Source organism: Bufo bufo, chromosome 6 (genome assembly GCF_905171765.1).
Source record: "Bufo bufo chromosome 6, aBufBuf1.1, whole genome shotgun sequence".
Lineage (NCBI taxonomy): Eukaryota > Metazoa > Chordata > Amphibia > Anura > Bufonidae > Bufo > Bufo bufo.
Window position 1 is genome coordinate 61,694,274 of NC_053394.1, and position 13,583 is coordinate 61,707,856.

General features: G+C 44.0%; 1 protein-coding gene across 1 annotated transcript in view; it reads left to right on the forward strand.

Moving 5' to 3' along the window:
- Window positions 1–13,583, forward strand: part of MARCHF5 (membrane associated ring-CH-type finger 5) — a 74,923-nt gene that overhangs the window by 50,607 nt on the left and 10,733 nt on the right. Inside the window, 1 exon segment of the mRNA XM_040439072.1 lies at window positions 1,038–1,191. Coding sequence (XP_040295006.1) covers window positions 1,038–1,191 — 154 coding nt within the window.

Below are 13,583 nucleotides of genomic sequence, written 5' to 3' on the forward strand. Positions count from 1 at the left end.
TGATTTTCACTGACAAGTATAGGACATATTTCATTTGTTTTGATGAGCTGTGCAATGGAAGAAAAGGCCCCATAGAAGTGAATAGGACAACATCTAATCCGCAAAAAAACGGATCTGCATTTTTGCTGACACCATACGGCCGTCTAAATGAGCCCTTACAAAGATTTTCATGTTTTATGGAACAGATCCTTTTAATTCAGATTTGGAGATCCTCTGCAGCATGCTGCAGTCTTTGTCCGGCCGCCTCTTGGCATGTTTGTCGTGCTGCGGCCGCATCTCCCGCCCGTCCCCATTATAGTGAATGAGGGCTTACATAGCTAGCGTTAGTACAGATCTGACAGGCTGTTCCCCTGCCGGACCCTGCTAATGCTAATGTGAAAGTAGCCCTAAACTTTTTGTGGAATATCCAGTGGCTGTACCATAAAAGCTTGTCCTAGCAATTTCTCTATAATACTGTAGGAATGCAAATGGTCTAGCATTTATCAAAATTAGTCTAAATATAGATTTTATGGTATTATTAATTTAGAATTTTTTTTTTACTCGTCACCCTCGTTCTGCGCCTGTCACACCCAGTATGAATGCTCGGACTAGCAGTTTATTAGGTGAAGATTTCTGGAGAAACCTTATGAAGCCTCCTACTGTTTTTATTGAACAGGAGATAAAAATGGAAATCCTAGGAGACATCAAGTCATTACGTATCTGCATCCAGCCTTTAGTTTTCTCTGCTCAGTCACTTTATTTAGTTTGGGTCAGGTCCACTGGGAAGGTCCTAGACAATAGAGGGTCCAGGGCTGCATTCTACACAGCGGCTGATGTGCTGGGTCATTTCCCATGCATCTGCGTTCCTGACAACCCCTAAGGACATCCAGCCATTGCAAACATGAACATGAATTTTCCATCCCTCATTACTACCGTTATGTTCTCTTTCAGGCACAGAAATAGGAGATAAATCCACAACGGTTCTTACTAAGTTATTTAAATGGACTGAATTTCAAGGCAAGGCAATTCAACTCTATCTTTTACATCTTCTATTCCAGGTCCGGTTGTATATATGTTGGATCTTGCAGACAGATTGATATCCAAAGCTTGTCCATTTGCTGCTGCCGGAATAATGGTGGGTTCCATCTATTGGACTGCTGTCACATATGGAGCAGTGACCGTCATGCAGGCAAGTGAATGTATCCTATTCCAGTCAGCCAACTCAGCAACACAGTCCATTGCGTCTTGTATCCTAGGCTTTTGTTTTAGGGTGTGTACACTTTAGCATTCTGGCTTCTGTTTTTAAAGGGAATCTGTCAGCTCCACAACCCCCCCCCCCCCCCCCCCCCCAACTAGAGTAAGTAGTTAATACTGTAAATGATACCAAGGCCAGTTATGTAATTTTTATCTTCCTACTCGCTTCCATTCTGACTGCTCTGACACACAGACAGTAAAATGCATTGAGAGGACTCCTCCTTTAGTCCTCTCCATTATGTGCGTGAGCTTAGGAGTCCTCTCAATGTATTTTACTGCTGGATTGTCAGAGCACAGAGTCGGAATGGGAATGAGTATGAAGGTAAGGATTACATGACCGGACTCAGCGACAGAACACTATAATTCCATTTTAGTCTCATCTGTCCTCAAAACGTTGTGGTAGATTTATCAAGATTGGCATTCCCATACGCCAGTCTTGATCTCCTGTGAGCCATGTAAGATACGGCAAATTTGTTAAGAGACAGATGCCTCTAAATAAATTACCATATTTTTCCTTTATAAGACGCACTTTTTTAAACAAGTGCCTGTGTCTTAGGGTCCATTCACACGTCCGTAATTTGGGTCCGCATTCGTTCCGCAATTTGCGGACCCATTCACTTTCAATGGGGCTGGAACGGATGCAAATCCACATTTCCTGGATCCGCATCCGTTTTTTCGGGATCCGTTTTTTCGGGATCCGCAATTTCGTTCCTGGAAAAAATAGAACATGTCCTATTCTTGTCCGCAATTGCGGACCAGAAAAGGCATTTTCTATTATAGTGTCTGTGATGTGCGGATCCGCAAATTGCGGATCGCACATTGCAGGTGTCCGTGTTTTGCGGATCCGCAAAACACTTACGGACGTGTGAATGGACCCTTATAAACAGCAGTCGGGGAGATCCAGCATCCAGACCCCTTGTCTGTTTCCTTAATGATCTGGCAGAGCGCAGATGCAGCTCTTATCCCAATCAGTGAGAGCTGTGTATCTGCACTCGCCTCTCTTCCTGCCAACACCAATATGTATGATCAGAAGGACAGCGCATGGGGAGGAAGGTCCTGCGGCTGTGCTGAATGGAAGACTCGAAGTACAGCTTAAGGGCCCACGATGATGTCATCAATGGGAGGAGCCAGAACAGAAGAACTATACAGCCGACACTAGGGAAATGTGAGCTTTTATTAAAGATGAGCATGTGTGTAGCAGTGCTGTATGTGTGTAGCAATGCTGTACGTGTGTGTGTGTGTGTGTGTGTGTGTCTTGCAGACAAATAAGAATAATCTAGTAGAACAAGAAGCATGGCAGGACACAACAGAGCAATGACAGGAGATACATTTATTTGGATAGGTGCATTTAATGAGGTGACCACATGCACAATGGTCAGCAGATGACCCAGTAAGGGTAACAGGAGCTGACCAAAATTATCCCCCCCACACACACACTACACCCTAAACTTATTGACCTTGACACCTCCACTTCTGTATAACACCATTAAACCACATTCCCTTCAGCGAGGTCCTAGAAAATATTTTTTCTGATGTCTAAACCTGGAATGTGTCTTATAAAGCAAAAAATACAGTATGTGGATTTCTGGCGCTCCGTGTGTCAAACCCAAATCTATGCCAGCCAAAGGCTGGAGTAGTCTTGAACCATAATGTATGCCAGTTTGTGACGTAAGTTATAGTAAATCCAGTGATTGGCTCTGCCCTCTCTGCTAAGCCCTGCCCCTTTCCCTTACACTTTAGAGAAGTGGTGAGAACCTCAAAAAGTTGCAACATATCTCACAACTTTTTTACGCCACTATAGTGTCCTCAATAGTTTGATATTTGTCCCTCACTGTTCCAGTGACTTTTAGCAAACTGCAGATGTGCAACAATGTTCTTTTTGGAGGGCAACTGCTTTCTCCTTGCAATTCTGCCAAGCACCATTGTTGTTTAGTGTCCTCCTGATGGTGGACTCTTTAACATTAGCTAATGTGAAAAAGGCCTTGAGTTGCTTAGAGGTTACCTTGGGTTCCTTTGTGACCTTGCGGACTAGTTCTAGTTCTAATAATGGTCTTGAATTTTCTCCATTTTGTACACAATCTGTCTGTGGATTAGTGGAGTCCAAATGCTTTAGGAGTTTTGTAGCCTTTACCAGCCTGATGAGCATCAACAACTCTCTTTTTCTGAGGGCCGCCGAAATCATCTTCTTTTTTTTCATGCTTTGATACAATTCCACAAACGTGTTGTAAAGATCAGACTTTGATAGATCCCTGTTCTTTAACCCCTTCACGCATTATCCTGTACATGAGGGAATGCGGCTTGCTGCCGCATCCTTACGTGATGTGATCGGGCGGGTGCAAGTGCTGCACCCGCCCGATCAACAGCAGGGGCCTGGCTGTTACTGATAGCCGGGTCCCTGCTGCATCCACCGGCATCGCTATATGCGGGGATGCTGGCAGTTTAACCCTTTCGCATGCCGCGGTTAGCGCTAACCGCTGCACGTTCAGGGTTTGCAAAGGGGCTCCCTCTGACTCCATCGGCCCCCCCGCACTGCGCTGACAGGGGGCAGATGGTTGCCATGGCAGCTCCGATTCCTTACACAGGCATCGGAGCCTGCCAGCTACGGAAGCCCAGGAGATCTAGCCTGCAGGCTGGGTCTCCTAGGCAACTGTCAATGTCTTACTGTATCAATTCGATACAGTAAGGAGCTTTGCTATCGGTTAGTTTGGGCGGGCGAAGGAGCCCTAAAGCGCCCTACAGCAGGGGAAGCTGGCGGGAGCAGAAAGGAGGAGGGGCCGGCTCCCGAGTCTCGTTGTATGAGCAGAGCAGGTCCAGCGCTGTGCCGGCAAACATGGCGTGGAGCTGAAGAGGAATGGCGTGCTGGACAACTGCAGGGGAGCCCAGACATCCAGTCTGACCTGCACCACAAGGTGAAAGTGCAGCAAATGTATCCATATAGAATTACGGAACTGAGGATGCCTTGATATATTTTAGAAATTAATATATAACTTTTATTTTGTCATATAAAATAAATGAGACAAATTTCTAAAATATATCAAGGCATCCTCAGTTCCGTAATTCTATTTTGAGACCACTGAGATTATAAATAGGAGGTCCACTAACTATAGATCCCTATCACTAACATATGTAAGATTCTAAATGTATCCATATGTGTAATGTTTGAAGTGCAGTGTGTGATCTGCGCTACCTACATCACACACGCTGCGCTACCTACATCACACACGCTGCGCTACCTACATCACACACGCTGCGCTACCTACATCACACACGCTGCGCTACCTACATCACACACGCTGCGCTACCTACATCACACACGCTGCGCTACCTGCATCACACACGCTGCGCTACCTACATCACACACGCTGCGCTACCTACATCACACACGCTGCGCTACCTACATCACACACGCTGCGCTACCTACATCACACACGCTGCGCTACCTACATCACACACGCTGCGCTACCTACATCACACACGCTGCGCTACCTACATCACACACGCTGCGCTACCTACATCACACAGGCTGCGCTACCTACATCACACAGGCTGCGCTACCTACATCACACAGGCTGATGTATGTGGTGCAGTGTGTAGTAAATGCACAGCAGGCTATTATAGCCAAGTGGTAAAGTACAGGGAAGATCCGCCATATTGGATTGGACTTTATAACTTTTCTATAATAGCTTGATGTTATTTAGACCAGTAATGGTTCCCTGCATGCTCACCTCTTAGGCCCTGTTCACACCACCACTGTTTGTTTATTTCTGTTGTTCTGCTCCGTTAGATGAGCAGAACAACGAAAATAATGTGTTGGATTATTGTCATACGTTTAACATATACAGAAAAAAACTGTATGTTAACGGACGCCTCCGACAGATGCCACACTGTGGCATCCTTCACCATAGAGTTCCATTGTACAAAAAAAACATATATGCTAATGTATACGTTCTATTTTTATAATTTTTTTTATATGCAGAATGGGAAATCGTAGTGTACCACTTCTTTCCATCCTACAAAGTCCAGAAAAAAATGTATACATTTTTTGTACAATGGAACTCTATGGTGAGGGATGCCACAGTATGGCATCTGTCTGAGGCGTCTGTTTATAGTATACGTTTTTTCATGTACTTTAAACCTATGACCGAAACATAATGTGAACCCGTGTGTGAATGAGGCATCAGTGTTCGGTCAGTGATTTCCTTCAGTGATTTTTTTTTTTTTTCTTTTAGCTAAAACCAGGTGCAGCTCTAAACACAGAACAAGGGCAGATCTTTCCCTTATACCTTATCTCTGTGGAGGCTCTAATCCTGGTTTTGGCTCACAAATCACTGATGGAAATCACTGTGTGAATGAGGGAATTTTTTATATCCTAATTATATATGTATTTAGCAGCAAAAAATTCTATTTGGCTCCTAAATTTTTTAGTTTAGGCGCCAATGGCTCCTGGGTAATTTTTGTTAGTCTGGAGCACTGCTTTTTTTGCCACCTGACAGTCTAATATTTTTGACTCTCTCAGTTCTATGTTAAATTTATGCAGAGAGATAGAAAATTCTGAATGGTTCATAAGCCTTCAAGGACCACTGTATGTAGCCATGTTTAGGTGTGAACAGATCCTAACAGATTACTCTTTACCAGTGGCAGTGCTGGAATAGATCCATAATACCAGTTTCAGAATCTAAGAACCTGACTGGGTTATCAGATAAATACTGTAAAAAATGAAAATCAGACATCGTACAGTACATGATAATCTCTTTCTAACAAAGCTAGAACCAGCCCTGTACCTCACATGGATCCAGAGATCTCCCCATTTATTGCTTTGCTAGATTTATATCAAGCTGACAGCTCAAGGGGAGTGTCTATTCTGCTGCAGCTCAGGAGGCGTGTCTGTGCTCTCCCTATCACAGCTCAGGGGGTGTGTCTCAGCTCTCCCTATCACAGCTCAGGAGGCAATTGAAGGATGAAACTGAGCATGTGCGGCCATCTCGGTGAGCAGGACAAATAAGAAATTAAGTGGCCCTATACAGATACATTTTATTGAATAACTCAGTGGCTATACACAATTGTTTTATTACATTCAATTACAAAAGTATTTAGATCCAGGTGCTGGTTTGAAAACTGTAGAATATTGTTCGTAGGACAACCCCTTTAAGTTGTCTTTTTATCTCTTCCAGTAAATCTCTTTTCGTAGTAGTAGTTTCATGTGACAACAGAAGGGTACAGCAGCCCAGCCCTCAACTGTATGTGCCACCAGGGCGCATTTTTACATAAGATGCATTTTAATTACCAGCCTCAAGATGTTCTGAAAAATGCAGGGTTATTGCTAGCAGATGTTTTCACTGTATATTCCCATAGTAATCGCTACAGATGTTTTCTCTCTAAGGGTATAATCATAGATGTGCAGATTAATAGACAGCTGTGCGAGACGTGGCGTGTGGCCAGACAAGCTTCTGCTGCCAGCAGTTGGAAGAAGCCATACCTTACCCGAAGGAGAGGTCTCCCTACTGTGTGCTGTCAGATCATTTGATAGAACCACATACGCCTTTATAACATATTAGATCGGCCAGGATAAGGATTGCAGATTTATCCTCTAAGTGCCAGCTTTAGACTGTTTTTGATGCATATGATATGTATGGAGCACACAAGCAATGAGGTGAAGCGTGGACGTGTGTCCACAAACTGTAATTTAACCATAGATATCAGGACACACAAAAATACAGATTGTTTAAAGAATATCACTCTCCTTTCAGTTTTCAGAAAGAGGTAGAAGCATAATCAGTTGACTAGACTTGTCAATACAGTTGGTGCTGCAGCAACCCGATATATATGGTCTAATGCAGTGATGCCCAACCTACGGCCCGTGGGCCAAATGCGGCCCGCGAAGGCGTGTCATGCGGCCCGCGCAGTAACAACACTATATCAGCGCAGGGCGGGCTGCGAACGGCACAGGCATCTAAGCGATGCAATCTCCCCGCCCAGCGCCGCCTCCTAGCTAATTTATTTACTGCACTTGCCTCTGTGAAATTGAAGAGAAGCGCCGTAATCTCGCACAGGCGCACTGGCAGAGGCATCGAAGTGCGCATGCACCATCTTCCTGGCCTCTGCCAGTGCGCCTGTGCGAGATTACAGCGCTTCTCTTCAATTTCACAGAGGCAAGTGCAGTGAATAAATTAGCTAGGATATGTGCCCCCTTCACAGCGGTTGTGCCCAGATATGTGCCCCCTTCACAGTGGTTGTGCCCAGATATGTGCCCCCTTCACAGTGGTTGGGCCCAGATATGTGCCCCCTTCACAGCGGTTGTGCCCAGATATGTGCCCCCTTCACAGCGGTTGTGCCCAGATATGTGCCCCCTTCACAGCGGTTGTGCCCAGATATGTGCCCCCTTCACAGCGGTTGTGCCCAGATATGTGCCCCCTTCACAGCGGTTGCGCCCCCTTCACAGCGGTTGCATTTCTTTCTGGCAAAGCTACCTGGTTCCGGCCCGCGAAATTTATACCAAGTCTAGTGCGGCCCTCAGACGAAAAATGGTTGGGCACCACTGGTCTAATCGATGCCACAAGTCCACCTGAATCAATCAGCCCTTCCAAAGGCTCTCCTCTCTAGCTTATGGCAGTATTATGTATTATAAGTGGATAAAGGTTAGTTGTTAAAGGATAGCTGCTCTGACCCCCACAGATCATGAGAATGGGAGTCCTGTGGTCACCCATGTGACTAGAACGGTGGTCGAACATGCTTTAGGGGACCTAGAAGTCTGACCCTAACAGTTCTTCCAGTGGATAGGGGACTGCTTGTTGTAATCGGAGTATACCTTTTAATAGATGGGATGCTGTTGTATCTGACAGCATTTGATTGTTGGTTACACTGGGAAAGTGTGGAGGAAGTGGCATGAACAGAAAGTAGACCAGACAAAAACCTGACACAAAGGAATAAAAAACTGTCCATGAAATCAGATCTAATCCATTCAGGCAAGTTATCTAACAATGAAATTATGACAATGCTCAGAAGAAATCAAGTGTTGAGCAAATTGACTTTGCGTGCTTCATTCAAACTGAATTAGAAGCAGAGTTCGGTTTCAAGTTTTAAAGTGGTTTTCCACTTTAAAACTTCCACTTTAACTACCGAAGTTATTCAAGTCACGCGCAACTTCCTGAATAACTTCGGCTCATAGGAGCCCTTACATTCTAATACTGTATAGAGACGAATCTCCATACAGTATTATTCGGAAGTTTTGAAAGAAGCGACTTCGGCTGAAGCATCCTAACTTCACTTCGCTCAACACTAGAAATCAACTTACTGGCCAAAAGGGGCAGCAATGCTCCAGATCCTTGTTCCAATGAGTGCTCCTCAGGGGCTGGCCTCAGAACCAGCTCCCCTTGCTACTTGGGTTAACATGCAAATCACTCAAGGCAACCCTTCTTCTAGTATCCCTCAGAGGTGCGGGCCACAACTTCATCTCTTCTCTGCAGTAGGGATCCACTTGAAAGTATTTCTTCACCTTCTTATCTTGGGCCATTAAAGGAAATGTGTCACCAAAAATTTTATCTGCCAGTTTAAACCAGATAGCAACACATATACGGTACTTTTTAATTCTGTTTCCCTAACACGATTATGGAGGCGGCCATCTTGCCTGAGCTGTTCTTAACACCATTAAGAAAATTGCTTTACTGCAGCCACATGGTCCATAGACACTATGGTCAGGAGGGGACCCTATTGACTTCTATGGGAGAGTTTTCTAGGCATACTCTGTGCAGTGGTCTTTGTATAATGAATAGATTCATCTTTGACAATCCTCTATTGTGACTGGTTGATCCTGTTTTATCCATACAGAGGTGATATCATTACAGGCAGGATTAAAATAACAGATAAGCCGATAACTGCAGTAAAGTGATCTGTACAGACCAAAGAGTGGCACCTATTAGTGCAGTGCAAAAACTGTAGGATTTTTATTTTTTTTAAATATAGTTAATGACATGGACACTGAAAATATCATAAATTCTTTAAAATATGTTTTAACATAAAAACATGATTTAAACAATAGGTTGTTGCCTATGGACACATTCCCTTTTAAATACTTTAAAATAAAGGTAACTTGGACAGTTCCTTTCCTACCCCTGAGCAGACAGACTGTACAAATAGGGCTCCGTCCTGGATGATTCAGTCATCTAATTAGCAAGAACCTTTTGTAAGTTAAAGTGGTCATCTCCTGAATCCTTTTATTCAGAGTCCTGAAGTGTATTTAATAACCATTTTAAAGTAACCTTAAGTGTTTTGATGCAAATAAAAATGCTCTCCATCATTCTTTTTGCTTCGGCGTGTCACTCACGGTGCTGCTGCTAATCTGTACTGCTTCAGGTGGACAGAATCAGACTCCTTCCCCCTCTGGCAGCTGAAAATAAAGCCCCCTTCTTACACCCTGCAGCTATACTGCCATGCTACTGCAGAAGCTCTCTTCCTCTCATGACAAATCGTGCTAGCTATTTCTCTTGGCTGCACGGCAGTGAACAGATCAGCAGTATGTGAGGACTTGGCTGTAGGGAGGACGGCTGTCTGAGCATGTCGACCAGCACTCAGTTCAGTAGATGGATGTGCACATTCCTGTATACTTTGAACACCAGTTGGCACCATACTATATAAATAAATGTCTCAACTCTTTACTGGCTTGTTGTTAACAGCATGTAGATGGCAAGTGTGCTTCTTTAGGATGCATGTGATGACTGATAAATAATGATGGGACAGAAATAAGCTTCTAGATTATATTGGCAGTGTCCATAAATATTCTGTACAAAATGTGTAAGACACTGTTCTCCAGCATCACCATATTTTACGGTGTTGAATAAAAATAGCTTATTGGTGTCCTCACACTTTGTGTAGGAAAGATTTGGTTTGTGGGCTGCACTTCTGGCATTGAGAGCACTCTGTACCTGACAGTCTCTTCATGCTGAGCGCTCTCGACTACTCAGATCTTCTCTGCTCCGGTTTCTAGAACACCAAATGAACCATAAAACCATAAATTTCCTTTGTTTAAACCTTAAAGTATAAAATCTCCTTCTGGTAATGAGTAATCAAAATCTAAAAAGAAAATGTTAAGCATGATTATCATTGTTAATTAACATCTGTGCTAATTATGTCAATGTTGACTTTGATTTTCTGCCAGTTTCTTTGAGCTCCCATTGTGTGTATTTGCATAGCAAATATATAACTGATTACTCACGTAGACCACATCGAGGAGAGAAGATGCACAATGGTTGTTTTCCTGATGCTTTGTGAGGTTTTGGCAGCCCATTAAGTATTTAACGCTCTCCAGTGCTTCGTTATACATCCTGACGACAACGCCATATGTGCTACTGAGGAAATGTAGAACACATTTCAGGTTTCTGATCATTAGACATTCCTTCTGAAAGCCTCCATGGCTCAAAACCAGTCGTTAGAAAGCAGAATATTGGGGATTGTCAATTGCTCTTTGTGGCCCTAAGCAGGTGAACATCCTCTACAACATTTTCCCTCATAGGTCATATGGAAAGCACATGTTTAACTTTCTATTAAAGAAGTTAAACCATGAAAAATATTGCTAATGCAATGAATAGGTAATTTCAAATGAAGTATTATTGCAATATACCATATTTCTTGGACTATAAGACGCGTCCTGCACCTACACTGAGAACAGAGCCCTGAAAGTTGTGGAGGGCGCACTATTTATTTTTCAACCGCCCTCAATTGACTTTTATAGGGCTGACAAAAATAGCCGAGCACTGGCTCGGCTATTTCCGTCGGCCATATAGAAATGAATAGGAGCTGTGGCCCGCTTAAGTGCAGTGTGCTTGCATTCACTACTATGAGGAGAGCACTTGGTGTGGCTGGACCTGGGAAAACCCGGATCCTCCGGCCACCATCTTCCCTGCTCCGTTCTCTGTGTAGGTGCGGGGTCCCAGAGGTGAGACCCGCACCTATCAGACAATAAAGACACATCCTAGCGATATGCCTCCATTGTCTCAGATGGATAAACCCCTTTAATGTAAATAACATTTTAAGAGGACCTTTCACCTCTCCTGACCTGCCTGTTTTATTAGCTGAATGCATTCCCCATGTAATAACATTTCTGGAACATCTATTCTTATGTCTCTATGTTGTGCAATTCCTTTATTATTTCAAATAAAAATTATGAATGAATTGCTAGCAGTCTGCAGTAAGGGTACAGAGGGGCGGTAACCAGTTGTGGATGTGTCCCTGCAACAGTCTGATAGTGGCAGCACAGACTGAATAGAGTGAGACTGTGCAGGGACAGACCCCCCTCTGTACCCTTACTGCAGACTGCTAGCAATTCATTCATCATTTTTATTTGAAATAATAAAGGAATTGCACAACATAGAGCCATAAGAATAGATGCTCCAGAATTGTTATTACATGGGGAATGCATTCAGCTAATAAAACAGGCATGTCAGGAGAGGTGACAGGTCTTAAATTATGCTTGTAAAAGGAAAAAAATAAGAATAAAGAGCCACCCAATGTATACCCCATAAGTGCCTAGAATATGAGAGGAAAAACTCACAGGGGAGGATAACTTAAACCCCTTTCCAGCTGACTTGGGTCACAAACTGCTAAAGCAGGAGGGCTACTTTAACCACTCATATCTCCAGATTGGGAGCAGCTATAAGCATGGTCTGGTTTGAAAGCTGACAGTCTAAGCTTTAAAAAAAGATCAGAATCACGGCATTCTCTCCACTACATTGGGAAATATAGCTGTTAGAAATTGGGTCAGGAGTGAAAGCAGGGGAAAGCTTTCACCTGCCATCATTCCCAACCTGATTTCTAACAGCTACATCCCCCCAAATTATCAAGGATAATGCTGTGATTCTCATGTTTTAAAGCTTAGACTATCGGCTTTCAAACAGGGCTATATCTATAGCTGCTCCCGATCCAGAGATATGAGTGGTTAACGCAGCCTGCTGCCCGAGCTCTGCAGACAGTGAGTGTTCTCTGCGGGTCATGGTTGCCTAGGCAACCCTTGCACACTCAGCCCAAGCAATCTGCTAATGTAGACATCGGGGCAGTACATAGCCTCAGATTTTTCCTTGCGCGTCTTATAGTCTGAAAAATATGGTATATAGAATAAAAATAGTTTATGCACATTACTTTTTTTTTTTTTTTTTATTGCCCCCTGCTGTTCCCCCTGTAGCCAAAATCTGGTCTACCTTCTCCTGCATTCATTGGTGGAACAGACATGCTCAGTAGCTTCCCTGCTCCCTTCCTCCTCTGTGCCGGTGTAGAGCCATTATAGAGAAGTGGGTGAATCGGGCCAGACATGTTAGATTGGTTCATCTTTACTTAGAAACTCATAGAAATATATACCTGTATCTTTATATGGACAATGGAGAAGGCAATTGGGAGGGGGCATTGCATACTGTAAGGCCACTTATTAGAGAAATCTCTAGTTCTGTGTGTGAGTGGCTGTTTTTGTCGGCCCCATAGAAAGGAATGGAGGGCGGCTGTGCATGCGCAGTGTGCCCTCTGTTAATTTCCCCGCTCCGTTCTCATTGTAGGTGCGGGTCCCAGAGGTGGGACCTGCACCTATCAGACAATGTGGGCATATCCTAGCGATATGCCCCATTGTCTGTGATGGGAATACCCCTTTAATAGCACTTTAAAGTCAGTGGCGTACATAGAGACGTAAGGGCCCCAAAGCAAGGATCAACCAGGCCCCTCACACAAGACAGAAGGGGTTTCTTCTAAACCCCTTTCAATTACCCTTTAGTCTTTTTTCACTGCCTCAATTGCTAAAAGTTGTTCCTTTTAGAGGGTAAAGTCCTGACCAAATTTTCACCTCCAATAGAAGAGATAATCCCAACTAAGACTGGGCCCCCTCTTGCCCTGGGCCCCATAACAGTCGCATGGTCTGCCGCTATGGTAGTTATGCCCCAGCTTAAAAGGTAAAGGTGGAATATCTAGAAGGGAAGGAATTTCATGAATGACTTGTGGCAGTGATGACGTCCTATCACAGGACCACGCTGGAATCCATTGAGCTCTTTAGAATGGTCCATTCTTTCCAAATGTTAGTAAAGGCATACTGCAAGGGCTGGGAGCTGGATTTTATACACCTGTGGTAATGGGGACTGAACAAAACACAACAAATTCAGTGATTAAGAGGTGTGTACATTCTAAGTCTTTCACACTGGCGTTTTGGCTTTCCGTTTGTGAGATCCGTTCAGGGCTCTCTCACAAGCGGTCCAAAACGGATCAGTTTGCATTCTAATGTATTCTGAAAGGAAAAGGATCTGCTCAGAATGCATCAGTTCCGTCTCCATTCCGCTTTGGAGGCTGCCACCAAAACGCTTGCAGCATTTTGGTGTCCGTCCGAT